At 56.3% G+C, this 13,983-nt stretch overlaps 2 protein-coding genes across 2 annotated transcripts; both read right to left on the bottom strand.

Moving 5' to 3' along the window:
- Window positions 1–955: 955 nt before the first annotated feature.
- GPR62 (G protein-coupled receptor 62) lies at window positions 956–2,181 on the bottom strand. The gene has a single exon (XM_014792690.2). It carries the CDS (start codon window positions 2,137–2,139, stop codon window positions 1,048–1,050), a length of 1,092 nt encoding a protein of 363 aa, XP_014648176.1. The 5' UTR covers window positions 2,140–2,181; the 3' UTR covers window positions 956–1,047.
- Window positions 2,182–7,234: 5,053 nt separating this feature from the next.
- Window positions 7,235–13,893, bottom strand: PARP3 (poly(ADP-ribose) polymerase family member 3). The gene is given in 11 exon segments (XM_087431125.1): window positions 7,235–7,636; window positions 7,639–7,764; window positions 8,205–8,361; window positions 9,513–9,689; window positions 9,950–10,036; window positions 10,236–10,382; window positions 10,648–10,874; window positions 10,964–11,096; window positions 11,317–11,505; window positions 11,760–11,885; window positions 12,527–13,893. Coding segments are annotated over 11 exon segments (1,584 nt in total). The 5' UTR covers window positions 12,701–13,893; the 3' UTR covers window positions 7,235–7,595.
- Window positions 13,894–13,983: the final 90 nt, after the last annotated feature.

Genomic DNA, 13,983 nt, shown 5'->3' with positions numbered 1-13,983 from the left:
ATGTTGTCCAGCCTCCTGCCTCCAGCACCAAACTGATCCGGTTGTTTTCTGGGTATTTTAGAGGCTGATGGAGGAGTTCCAGTAGCTTTGTTCAGCCTCTCCTCGGTGCAGATGTCAGGGAAGTCTTTCTGAGTGTCTCTCCACTGGTTTCTCCTGTTGTGGCTGTAATCCAGACCCTGCCCTGCTTGGCCCATCCCTTTGGCTGTGAGCCCTTAGGTCCTCTTCTTTGTGATCCTGCCCACCTCTGCTCTTTCCTTGGCCTGCGGATCATCCGTGAGTGTCCAAACCACCTAAGCTGGAGGAGCCCTTAGAGATGGTCCCGGGTACAGATGGGAAAACTGAAGCCCACGGAAGGGTAGGTCTCTTTACAAGGCCATGCAGAGTTGGGCCCAGAATCTAGGATTCTTAGTTCCCAGAAGCCTCTGGGCCTCAGGAGGCTGCAGGCCCTTTTCTTTTTTCTTTTTTTTAAAATGCTGCAATCTTTTTTTTTTTTTTTGTATTTATTTTTTTTCCCCCAAAGCCCCAGTAGATAGTTGTATGTCATAGCTGCACAGCCTTCTAGTTGCTGTATGTGGGACGCAGCCTCAGCATAGCCGGAGAAGCGGTGCGGCGGTGCGCGCCTGGGATCTGAACCTGGGCCGCCAGCAGCGGAGTGCGCGCACTTAACCGCTAAGCCACAGGGCCGGCCCTGCAGGCCCTTTTCTTTCTCATGTTCCAGAGTCAGAAGTCCAGGCTAGGCACCTGCCACAACCTGTGCAGGACGCTGGATGGGCTCCTTCTTTTTTTATTTTTTATTTTTTTTTTCCCCAAAGCCCCAGCAGGTAGTTGTATGTCATAGTTGCACATCCTTCTAGTTGCTGTATGTGGGACAGAGCCTCAGCATGGCCGGAGAAGCGGTGAGTCGGCTCGCGCCAGGATCCGAACCCCAGGTCGCCAGCAGCAGAGCGCGCGCACTTAACCGCTAAGCCACGGGGTCGGCCCTGGCTGGGCTCCTTCTGGTACTGCCCTCCGTTCTCCAGTCCCAGCTCAGCTTGGGAGACAGATCTCTCAGGTGGTCTCTGGCCTTCTCAGGCTCTCCCTTCCTGCCAAATCTGGAGCTTGTTTTAGTGCCTCAGAAGGGCCTAGGGCAGGGCCCTCTGTAGGTCCCTGGAGGTGCTGCAAGAGGGCCCGCGGGTGCCACGCCCGTGGAGTGCAGGCTCGCGGGGGTCGGGGCAGTGCTTCGCGGGCGAGGCGGCCCAGCGCCCTGCGCACGGGGCGCTGCAGCAGGCCGTACAGAAATGGGTGAGCCGCGAAGGCCGAATAGGCTACCCAGGTGACGGCCGCTTCGGCCGCTGCGGCCTGCGCAGCGGGCGCCAGGCACGCACAGCCGTAAGGCAGCCAGCAGGCTGCGAACTGGCCCACGGCCAGCGCTGGGGCCAGGGCTGCTTTGGCCCCAGGCAGGCGAGGCCGGAGGGGCGGCAAGATGGAGAGGCGGCTATCCAGAGAGTCGGAGCGCAGCCGGGACCCTCGCGCTGGCAGCGGGGGCCGCAGGGCGGCGCGGCGCGCCACAAGGAAGATGCTGCCATAGGCGCCAAGCAGAAGGAGGGCAGGCAGCGCGAAGGCCAGCAGCGCCCAAAGCGGCCGAAAGGGCCCGAGGCCCCCGGCCAGGACCGAGCAGCGAGCTGGGGCAGGGGGCGGTGCGGGCGGCGGCCCGAGCAAGGAGAGCGCGCCCATCAACCCCGCCACGGCCCAGACGGCAGTGAGCACAAGGGAGGGCGGAGGCCGCGCGCCGGGCCGCAGCGGGTGCACTATGAGACGGTAGCGCGCTAAGCCAAGCGCGGCCACACCGAGTGTACAGGCGGGCAGCAGCGCAGCCGAGAGGAAGCGCGCGGCGCGGCAGGGCGCGGGGCCCAGGCGCGTGCGGCCCAGCCCGGGCGGCGGCGCGGCCAGCAGGCCCAGCGGCATGATGGAGGCGGCCGCCAGCAGATCCACGATGCACAGGTGCACCAGGTAGAGGGCGTCGCGCAGTCCTGGCGTGCGCAGCACCACGACCAGCAGCGCGCCATTGCCCAGCACTGCTGCTGCCTCCACGACAGCAGCCAGGATCAACCCCATCGAGCCTGCGACTTCTGTGGCGTTCAGCCCTGTAGTGTTGGCCATTCGGGCGTTCAGGCTTCACCCTGTGCTGGGATGCAGAGAGCGAAATGGAGCGTCTCCCCCTCCCCCCGTTCCCATCACCCGTCTCTTGCTCTGCTGGCCCCTCACCTCATAGGCTGCCCAGGCGCTGGCTCCGACGCCCAGGCTGCCATCCTCTTGCGGGCTTGGCTGGCCCCATGGAGGAGTGCAAGGCTGAGACTGCGGCTCTCTCCTCTGCCCCAGCAACTCAGTTCCTGCTGGAGATGGTACTGACTGTCACTCTGATGTTGCCCTTTAGAGACACACAGAGCTGGCAAGGGAGGGGCAGGGCCTGGCACCAGACCCCTGGGTCCTAGCAGCTGCCAGCTGGAGGCTAGAGGCTGTGCTGTGGAAGTGCTGGGGGTGCCTCTGGAGGGGGGCTCAGAGCAGGCACGGGCTGGAGTCTAGACTGAGGACATTAGAGGGTGGGCTTTGGAGTCAGCCATCCCTTGCTCTGCCTTTCCCAGGAGCTGGAAGTGGCCTCCCATCTGCTCTCCTCTCCCGTCCCCCTCAGTGGGGGTAATAAGATCATCCAGCCCTTGTACTGAGGGGAAACTGAGGTACCAGTAAGAAAGAGCTGGAGCAGGGAGACCCCTAGGTACCCTCAGGCCCCCAGGAGGGCTAGTTCTCTTGGAGAGGAGGCTAGGTAAAGTGAGGGAAAAATCGCAGGACTTGGCCCGTGGTGGTGCTCAGCCGTATTAGCTTGGCACTGAATAGCTGCTTCATGACAGTGTGTGGAATTAATGAGAGGAGGCCTTAGGGGGCAACTGTTGTGTTTTGTTTTGTTTTGTTTTTGCTGTTAGCAAGTAAGTCCCCTTCTGCTAAGAGCACCTGTGTTTTCTTTAGGAAACCACCCCTCCCCAACACTCAGGACTTGTGGTTTGGGTGAGCAAGATCCCCACCCTCCATTTTCCTGATTAGGCACAAAGCCCAGTCCTGGCCAGTCAGTGTATGGCATCCCCGCAATGTGGCTGGCTCAGGGAAAGCCACGTGACTCCAGTGGGGCATATGCCCCCAGGTAAAGTTGCCCAGTCCCATGGCAAAACCACATCTATACCCTGATGGCTTGCATTTGTATCTGAAGCTCCTTCCTCTCCCCAACCCCAGACTTGGGGATCCAGCTGCTTCTTCAGCATCTCCCCCAGTACTTTGACTACTGGGCATCTCAAACATCCTATTGTCCAAAACAGAACCATGACTCTTGACCCCTTCCCAACCTGCTCCTCTCAGTGAGGAGGAGCGTTCCCATCTGGTAAACTCCATCTCAGAAGTTTTCATTGACACCTCCCTTTCCCTCACACTCCACATCCAATCCATCAACGTATCTGAATCCAGTCATTTCTCACCACTCTCAGTACTATGGTCCCAGCCACCGGCACCTCTCACCTGGACCATTTCACCATCCTCTTGACTGGTCTCCTGGCTTCTGCTCCTGTACCTTGTGCTGGTCATTTGCCTGTTTTGCCCTTTAGAGACACACAGAGCTGGCAAGGGAGGGACAGGGCCTGGCACCAGCCCCCTGGGTCCTAGCAGTCTTCCCCAGTGCTGCTGTGCCTTCCGGGGAACTGTACTTCCCAGGCTCCTTTGCCAGTTGATTTTTGGGTATATTCAGCCAATGGAAGTTATCAGCAGAAGACTGGAGGATGCAAGGAGAGAAGAAGCCGGGGTATTTTCCTTCTCATGCTTAGCCTGGGGCTCTGGATCTGCGTCTGTGGAAGACAGCCTCTCTCTCCTTCAGGCGACCCCCTCTGTGGTTCTGGGGCCTGCAGGGTGACCCTGGTCTCTGGGTACTGGAATACCATTTCCTTCCATTACCCTTCTAGCCTAAGTGTGGTAGGAACTTCCTGCTGTTGCCAATCTTTGGACTGCCTTACCATCCCTTTGGTAGTTCACTTCCTTCCCTGTATCAGATTCCCCTTGTGTGGAATACCTAGAGTGATTTCTGTTTCACTGACTGGATCTTGACTGACACACACCCTACAGTCCACTCTACACAGCAGCTGAAGTGGATCCCTCTGAAAACAAATCAGGTCAGATCATGACCCTACTCGCATCCCTCCCAGAGCTTCCCATCACCAGAACAGAGTCTCAGCTCCTCTGTGCTGAGTTGGCCTTCTCCCCACCTCTGACCTCTCTCTCCTCCTTGCCTCCTGTACTTCCAGCCGTAGCAATCATCTTGCTGGTCCTCCCACACGTCAAACTGGTTTCCGTCTCAAGATCTTTGCACTTGCTGTTTCCTCTGTCAGAACTCCCTTCCCTCGGATCTGTCCCTGGCTTGCTCCTTCAGCCAGTTCAGGTCTCTGCTTGAGAGAGGCCTTCAGTGACCGTCTTTTTAAAAATTGTTCTACCTTCCCGTCACTAATCCTTTTACCCTGCTTTATTTTTCTTCCTGGCACTTTTCCTACCTGCTATCACATTTCACATTTACACATGTGTTTGTTTAAAACCTGTTTTACTAGAATGTAAGCTCCGGGAGAGCAGGGGCCTCATCTGCATCTTGCTCATGCCTGTGCCCCTAGAGCCCAGCACAGGCACGTGGTCAGCATCAGCACAGATCTAGGTGGTAGACACCAGGGCGTGGACCTCCAGGTTTGACTTGTTTCCTACTGGAATTCGAAGGGCTCTGGTCCAATTCTCCATTATTCAGATGAGAAAATTGGTGCTTAGAGAGGGAAGGAATGTGTTCTAGATCACATAGCTGAGTTGTACCTAGAACCCAGGTCACCTGCTTCCTAGGTCTGTCCACACAGGCACCCCTTCCTGTAGTTGGCCACAACTTGAACGTGGGCATGTGCCTCTCCGAGGTGGAGCTGGATTTCTGAGGTCTTGGTTCAGAGGAAGGAGTAGGCCTTGGCCTTCTCCCTGCCCAGTTAGGCCTGCAGACCTGGGGCAGCTGCTGAGCCACCAGGGCCTGGGGAGGGCTCACCAGGGCCAGGTGGGTATGGCAAACGAGAAAAGTGGACTAGGGGAGGCAACAGGGAGTGATGGGGGCTATGGTGGGTTGGAGAGTGCATGCTCCTTTCAAAATCACTCAACTAAATGAAAAGTTAAAACATTTTGCAGTTTATTTATTTTTTAATTTGCAAAAAGAAATGCAGGAAGGATAAACCAGAAACTACAGCAAGTGGGTGGGAGTGGGGTGAAAGGGCTAGGAGAAGGACACTCTTCTGAGCACACATTTTTGTATAGATGGGACTTTTTGGAACTATGTTAATGTTCTAATTATTGAAAAAAATCAATGGAGATGAGGAAAACACCCTAAAAGTGAATATAAACAGAAACAAATGAACTTACCTGTATTTCAAATGAATAATATACGGCACCAAAGTGAAATAATAACTAATCCAAGTAACATTTGAACCTGTGTTCAAACTGTTACCTTGACCACTGACCCTCAGTCTAAAGACAAAAAGATAATCTTGAATAAGATTCAATAAATCTTGAGTTCTGCTTAGAAAGTTTGTTTTTCACAGTGGTATGGGTGTAGCAATTCTGAAATTCCTTTTTGTGTGGGATTAAGCAAATAAGTAAATATATTGATGTTGATGAAAACCAAGGTTCTAACTGTTAGAGAAGGGAGGTATAAATATGGATTTGGGGTAGAACGGAAGAACGCTGTGGTGTTGGACTGGAATTGGAGAAATGGATATAGATAGATGTGTTTATTTATTTACATATACATGTTTCCTAGCTCTCTTTGCTACAAAGACTTGAAAGCAATGACACCCCAGTACCAAGGAGCATATCTACTGTCCAGATCTTGGATTCTAAACACCATTTCCTACTCTAGGGAACCAGGGCTCCTTGGAGAAATGGCTGATTCCAGGTGTGTGTGAGATGAGCCTGGAACATCTTGTGATGCCAGAAAGTAAGGAAGTGCTCAAAAAATGATGTAGACACAGGAGTCAGCTTGAAGGACCTTCTGCTGGCCATATCTGGGACAATTTAAGTATCAAAATAAAGACAGTAATGGATTATAACCCACGGAATAAAATAAGAACCCACAAATCCGTACTGATAAAGAAAGAATATTAATTTATAAATATAAAATAAATGATGGAATTAGATAACTATCATTTGCAACCATCTTAGCAAAAATTGACTCAAGTCAACAATTTCAGGTAAAAATCATCAGTGGATGTTAAAGCCAGTGGGTGAGAGTCGATGAGAAATGAGACATTTGCACCTCAAAGTATCTTCCCACAGATTACTGATTAATTAAATGGGAGAAATGGTAACTTTCCAGTGGTGAAACCTGGTGGACACCACCTTAAGCAATTGAAGTTAACATCACCAAGAGTGGGGCGTGTCCCTCCCAATATAATGCACCAAGGACACATCATTTATGTAACGTTCCTGCCCAAATTGCAGCCCTGAATCTATTCATGACAAAACATCAGACAAACCCAAATTGAGAGAGATTCTAGGAAGCAACTGGCCTGTTCTCTTCAGGAGTGTCAAGAATGTCAAAGCTATGAAGGAAAAAAAAAGGCCGAGGAATGGTTTCAGATTAAAGGAGACTAAAGAGACATGACAAGTACACGCAGCATGTGACCCTGGACTGGATCCTGGCCCACCCTCTAGCGCCTGCACCCCTCGTTTGTGGATAGGGTGACCTGGGGTGATAACTGGCATTCCTTTCCTGATTGCAGAGCTGTGTCCCTCGGATACGTGCTCAACTTGTCTATAATACTCAGCTATAAGATGCACATGGAAGTCTGGTGCCAAGACATGAGCAATGCTTGATTTGCCTGGCCACGTCTGGGCTAAATGATAGAATCACTGGGTGGGTCCCCAAATGACCCACAGTTCTGAGTTGATGACGATGGTCTCCTCTGAAGGCTCAATGATCAGAGGAGGTCGGTTGTTGTAGTAATGGATGTAGATCGGCCAGGGTGGGTGGGGCGTGTATGTGACCCACATCAACCCTTGTGAGTACTCACTCCTTGGAGTGGGGCTGGAGCTGCTGTGTGGTGTGGTGGGTCACCGTGCAGAAAAAGGAGGCCCAGGCCTGGTGCAGCTACAGCACAGATAAGCAGAGGCCGGGAGGCGAGCGAACACAATGTTTAATAAACTTGTCTGTGCATGCCTGAAGTTCAGCCTACCTTGGTGATCACACCTCTCAGATGGACAGTCTGGGCAAATCTGGATGGCCTAGGTGGATGTGGGATCCCACCCACCCTCAGCCTGTGCCCCTCTAACTAAACAGCCTTGAATAGGCTACTGTATGTGTGTCCCAGTAACAACGCTGGTACATCATGCCCATCACCTTTGGAGGTGGGCGAGGCTGGGGCCACAGCCACACCAGGACTAACAAGGATTGGAGGGAGGTCGGATCACTGTCTGGGACACAGGAGGGAGATTTGGGAGCAAGAACGGGTGATATGGGGGCACCAGGGATGGACAGGAAGACTGAGAATGACGGGAGGCCGGCGGACAGCTCAGAGGCGAAGCTCCAGCAGGTAGCGCAGGCGGCACTGGCTTCCTGGTAGATGAGATACTCACTCTGGGAGAAGCTGGAGCAGCGGAACTCTGGGCAGAACATTGGCCGGCCCTGGGGCACCACCACTTGCTGGCCATCCAGCTCCAGCTTGGTGTCCTGGGTTGGATCTGCAGGGCACAGCAAGGGCCATGGTTACCCAAGGGTCACTGGTCCTCAGCTTTACCAGTAAGTCCTGGCCCCCATGCTTTCCACTTCTGCTACAGGGCATGCCTGCTCATTCCCACCTTGCCAACCTCCAAACTACTACTGCACAGGCTGGGCCTTCTGCCTGGAATATCCTCCCCCATTTCTCTGCCTGGGAAATGCCCACTCATCTTTCAAAGCTCAATGACACCTCTTCTTTGAAGCCCTCCCGGATGCCCAGGAACCATTTGTTAAATAAGTGAGTGTTTGGTAAATGACAAAGTGAATAACTGCAGTGACAAAGCCTGCTTCTTTTTCTCCCTTTCCACAGCCCCTTCCCTGCTCACCTCCTCCCGGAAAGCGTCCGGTCCCCCATCTCAGTCCCACCTCTAACCTCAGGCTTGTCCAGCTTCTCGGGACTTGCCGGGTTCTGTGCAGCCTTGGGCAATGACACTGTCGAAGCAAGGGGGTGGCTGCTTTAAGCTAGGCTCATCGGTGGTGACACGGTGCTCTCTGCCCAGTGCCACCTCACTCAGGAACATGTAGCCGATGTCGTGGGCCCCGCAGTGCATGCCAGTAACCGGGGGACACAGGGAGGTTCAGAGTAGGCAGCTCGGCCCTCCTGCCTGACTCCCTGGGCCCCTCTGTTGCATCATTATTTCCTCTGGCTTTGCTGCCACAGCCCAGAAAAGTGCCCACTCTTCCTCCATCCTTAAAAACACCCCCTTGTTCTGGCCATGCTCTCTCCCACCCCTCCCTGAAGTCAGGCCTCTACACCCCCTGCTGCCCTCACCAAAGTCAGTAATGGCCTCCTAGTGACCAAATCCGGGGTGAAGGGCTTTTCTCCCTGGCCTGCTTTGCTGATTTTGCCACCGGCATCCTTCACCCCTTACCCTGGGACCCCCTTGCACTGGCTCTCCTGAGGCTACCCTCCACTCTTTCTTAGGCTCCTCTGTCCTCCAGGTGGGCTCCTGGGCAGCCTCAGACATCCTAGAACTTCAGCCCCACCTGCCCTTGGATGAATCCTCAGACCTTGCTCTCTTAGATGGTTGGGTGGTGGTGGTATCCAATGATGGGGTCAGCCTAGGCTGAGGAGCAGTCTGTCTGGGGAGGTCACCTCAGTGAGGACACCTCTGGACAAATACTTGGGGGTCATTAGAGACACCTTTGACCCTTTCCCATATGCTGCCCGTCCCACCTCCCACATATCCCTCTTGTGGACTCTCTCCTCCCCCACCTCTACTGCCTTGGCCTCTGCCACCCTCCCCACAGCTGCAGCCACTGAGACCCTGCTACGTACAAGTCTAACTGGGCTCCCCATTGCTCCCTAGATGAGGCTCCCTTGACCCTCCCAGGCCCCAGCCCCGGGAGCACAGCCCACCCCAGGCATGTGCTCTAAGCTTTATCATCAGGTCATGCTCAGAGGTCCTCACCTGCCACAGCCTCCCAGCCTTTGTGCCACCTCCTGGCTGCTTTACCTCGAAGGCTCCTCTTTCGCCCCCTTCCAGGTCTGGTTGGCACACTCATCCTATCTGCATTGCCTTCTCTAGGAAGCCATCCCTGACCACTGGGCGCCTCCCCTGAGTCCCCCCAAGCTGCAGGATGAGTACTCTGGGCAGTAACTATTCAAGGGTTCCTCTCCCGGATTCATCACAAGTTGGGCAAGCACTGGGCCCAGCCCCCTTAGCGTCCCCATACCCACGCAGGGCTTGGCCCCAAGTGGCACCTCACCATAGCCAGCTGACTTGCTGTTCTCCGAGGTGAAGTAGATGCCCTTGCCAAGGCGGCCACCAGAATGCGGCATGATGCGGAGCCCGCTGGTGAGGATGGCGGCCACCACAGCCACGTTGGTGCCATGCCACAGTAGCCTCCGATTACCCAGCGTGGAGTGGGCCTGGAACCTATGTCCCTGGGGGGAGAGGAGGTGGGAAAAGGGAGAGTCATGCCATCCAAACTCAGGGGCTTCTCCTTGCTGTTCAGAGGGTACAACCAAGGCCGAGGGCCCCCCTGGCCACTCACATACACTCATGCACACATGCACAAGACCTAGGCCTGGCAGAAACTGGTCAGAGTGCCTAAGCCGAGTCACTAAGGGACAGATAAGCCAAGGTCACCTCCATAAGGGATGAGGTAGGGATGGGGGAGGGAGTTGGGGGGACTCTCTCTCACCTCCCCTTCTCAGTTCACTTTCCAAACATGCTGAAGAGCAGGGCACCTGTAGTTGTTGCCGGTCTGTTTCAAGTAGGTGTGTATCACCTGCGGGGACAGCAGAAGCTGGGTGCCAAGGGTGAGAGACGTGTGGACGAACTACCACTGGCCTCCCAGTCCCAGAACTGTTCTCAGGCCCTAGAGACACAGGGAGAGAGGGCTGAGGGCGAGGGACTCCTCTGGGCACCTGGAGGGCAGAGGGGCAGAGCCCACTGTCAGCCGGGCTCCTCTGTGGGGCCCTGCCCACCTTGTACTCAGGTGCCTCTGCATCCAGCAGCTGGAGCTGGCACTTGAGGAGCTGGTAATCTCGGTCCAGTGGGTGTGGCACCTCCTCCACCTTCTCCTCCTTAGGGGCTGCCTGCAGGGTCTGGGCCAGCTCGATGTCTGCCAGCACCTAAGATGATGGGCACTAGCAAGTCTGTCTACTTGACCCCCGGCCTCTCCTCTCCCTCCCAAATGACTAAGACCATGGCCACCCCACCTGTCTGTCCACCTGTTCACCCCCACCCCATCTATCTGCCTGGTTTTCCCCTCTCATGTCCTTCGGCTTGCCCATGGCAGTCCATCTATTTGGGCCTTCTTGGCCATCTGTCCCCCATCTCCCTTGTCCAGTCTGTCTGTTTGGTACCCCCACTGTCTGCCCACCTGCCATCACTCACCAGCAGCATGTCCTTCTTGGCCTGCAGAAGCTCAGGGGAGTTGATGGGCAGGGGCCGGTTGCGGCCGAAGTTGTGGGGAATGACAGTGTAGAAGCGGGAGGACAGCTCCTCCAGGCAGAGACCACCATCTGTGGGGGCTTTCAGGGCCACCTCCAGTGCCTCCAAAGCCTCGAAGCCCTGTGCAATCTGCAGCTTGCTCAACTTTCCCAGGGGCATCTTCTTCACATCTAAGGGAAAGGGGAGAGTGCGCAGACTTAGCCCTGCAGCCTTGCCACCCCCGGGCCCCTGCCACCCTGCCTAGCTCCTCTCCCCTCACCCAGGTTCATGAGGGCCATGGCCTTATTGAACATATCCTTGCTGAAGATATTGGTGATGAGCTTCCGTGTGGCTGCATCCAGGGAGCAGTGCCACACCCGCTGAACCACGGTCCTCACTGGGCCTCCGTCCACCTAGGGGTAGAGGGCACTTGTGGGCAGGAGCAGCTGCGCAGGGCACCCACACCTGGAGCAGGGCCCTGCATTAGACAGAGATTGGCCAGACTGAGGCCAGAGAGGGGAGGTCTGTGCCTAAGATTGCACAGCTGGGCAGTGGCAGAGCCCAACCGGCTGGGTCTGTCTGTCCAATGCCCCCCTCAGCCCAGGGCCCAGCCACCCTCCCTGGCCATTCCACCTTCACCACGGCTTCTCGGGTCTCGTCCTCTCCCTGTACTTCGACAAGTGTGTACTTGCCGGGATGGGCCACAAAGTGGTCCCGCTCCGCCCAGTTGTTCTTGGTCTTGTCTCGAAATTTCTTCTCAAAGTCCTTCTTTGCATTCTCCAGTAACACGAAGTAGTTGAGCTTTGACTGGCCCACCTCTCCCTGCAACCAACAGCCCTCAGGGGTGTGCCCTCTACAGTGCCCACTGTAAACATTTGCTGGCCTCTGCTGTGCCAGCTGTGCCAGGGCCTGTGCTGAGTGGCCCTGGACAGTTGGAGGTGGAGAGGGGGCACAGTCAGCAGCCATGGCCTTTCAGCTTGAGTAACCTGTGGGGACCCTGGGGAGCAGGGGGGATGTGTGTTGAGCAGGGAGAGGTGGGGTAGGAGGCAGGCACAGGGTGGGCAGGTGGCACTCACCACATGGCCCCAGCGGTTCCAGCAGACGAAGCGGTCACCGTCTTTCAGCAGCTGGATGATGTAGAACTTGTTGTTATTGCGCCCGATGTTGGTCTGGTTCAGGGTGCAGTCGTAGTCTTCATGCACCTGGGGCCAGAGGGGGCGTGGGGAGGGCAGGCTGGCTTGGGCTGCTCTTGGGTGGGATAGGGTACACGGCCGCAAATGACAGGGGTCTGATGGGAACAGGAGTCAGACTGTACTAGGGTGTCAGAGGAGGCTCTGTCTCGGAAGGCTTGAGGGGGTCACAGTTCTGGCCTGCGGGACACAGTCTGAGGGGATATGGCTAAACTTGGGCAGTGGGGGGAGGTTCTGGGAGGACATGACTGGGTCTAGGAATCTGAGGGACACATAGTTCTGCCCTAGGGGTTCTGACAGGGACAAAACTCTGCCCTGCTGGTGATCATAGGGGACATGGCTCTACCCTGTGTGGCTGCTTTGAGGGGACATATGTGAGCCCTGGGGAGACTGAGGGGGTTAAAGCCCTGCCTTAAGTGTGTTGGGGTGAAGCCTGAGAAGCGCAGGGGCCTGTGCTGGGGTCTGAAGAGCAGACACGACCTGCCCAGATCTGATGGGATATAGCCCGTCTGACCTTTGGGGTCTCAGGAGAACATAGCTTATTTGGGAGCCATGAGCTATGTGGCCAGAGCCTAGTCCTAGTGGGGAGGGGAGAAGGTCTGAAAGTATCTGTACCTAGGAGGCTCTGGGCCTGGCTGGGGACTATAGCTTACCTGGGTCCCAGGGCTGCAGCTGAGTGGGCATGCGGGGTCCACTCAGACTATGTGCTTCTCTGTGGGCGCAGCTCTGAGGGCCTTGGCAGTGGAGTGGAAGCTGTCCTCCTCTGACCCCTGTTTCTTCTTCTCAGGGCCCTCACGCTGCACAGAGGGCTTGCGCTTTGGAGCCATGGCTGTTCTGGGGCACCGTGGGGGCCCTTAGGCCTCCACAGCTTCTGCACCCCACCTGGCTGGCACAGCACAAATGGCTGTACCCTAGGTTTGCCCTTTGGTGACCTCCCACTGCCTCCGCCTGCCTCCACTTCCCCATTCCCAGCCCCAGACCAAAACTGGCTCTCTGCACCCCAGATATACCCCTTTCCCCAGTCACAGTGGCCAGACCATGACCCTGTCCAGTCTGCCAACTCGGGTCAAGGAAGAGTGGTTCCCTACCTTCTCTAGCTCTCCAGTGTGTCCAGAAGTGGTAGGGAAAGTGAAAGGAGAATCTCCCCCACCACTTCTGGGCTCCTCCTCCCTCCAGAGCACTCTCTGGGTACTGCCTGCTCCTCCCCCTCTCAGTTAACTCGGACCTGGCATGGTTGCTGGGTTGAGTCACCCCAGCTATGGAGAAGAGTGGGCAGCTGTCCGGGGGCCAGCACTCCTGGGCCAGACATATCCCCCAAGAGCTTGGGACCTAGTGGTGTAGAAACCTTTCCCAAGGCACTCAAGAGTTCTAGGGTGCCAGCCAGGGTCCCAGACAACTACCCTTGTACTGCCAGAGGTCAAGGGCCAGTCCCACCCAGCTCTGCCCTGTGGAGGGCTGTGAGCAGGCCATAGGGCACTCACCTAAGAGAAGCAGGGACCTGGCAGAGGTGGGTTACCCCGCCTAGTATCAGGACTTCCTGGTAGTCCTTGTTCCAGGGCCCCTCTGCAACCCTCTGTAAGGCTTAGGCTTCCCGACAACCGCCAGAGGGGTGGAGCTGAGGGTGGAGTGTAGGATTCCAGTTATGTGCTCACCAGTCTGGTGAGTCAGAAGCCGGACAGGCCGAGGCGGGCAGCATCTCCCACGGATGCGTGGACACTTGATGGGGACACTTGATGGGGACCCAGGGGACTGACGCGCCCTTAGCGCTGCTCGTCTGGCCTGTGGCATGCAATACGTGTCCACTGGCTGCCCAACGACCTCAGGCCCGGGTGTGGGCATTGCCTCCCTCTCCCTGGGGCTACCTGGATCCCCCGGTTATCTAGTGCCAGGCTGGTTCACTCTCGCCCCCGCCGCCGACAAGGAGGAGGCACGCTCCGGGACATGGAACCCCTATCTCTGGCGCCCCCCAGCGTCCAACGGGCGCAAACACAGAGAAGGCCCTCCTGGTCGGACCCCTCCTTAGACGTCAGCTAAGTAGCAGAGCGCACGCGCCACAGCCTTGGGGCGGAAGCGCCGGGAAGAGGCTTGCTTCCTGCTGGAGCCTGGCGAG

This window comes from Ceratotherium simum, chromosome 5 (assembly GCF_057802395.1).
Source record: "Ceratotherium simum simum isolate JZ-2026a chromosome 5, ASM5780239v1, whole genome shotgun sequence".
NCBI lineage: Eukaryota > Metazoa > Chordata > Mammalia > Perissodactyla > Rhinocerotidae > Ceratotherium > Ceratotherium simum.
This window is presented reverse-complemented; position numbering and strand designations above follow the sequence as displayed.

Bases quoted from the DNA above. Each gene is read 5' to 3' on its own strand.
- GPR62 (XM_014792690.2), bottom strand. From the start codon at position 2,139: ATGGCCAACACTACAGGGCTGAACGCCACAGAAGTCGCAGGCTCGATG.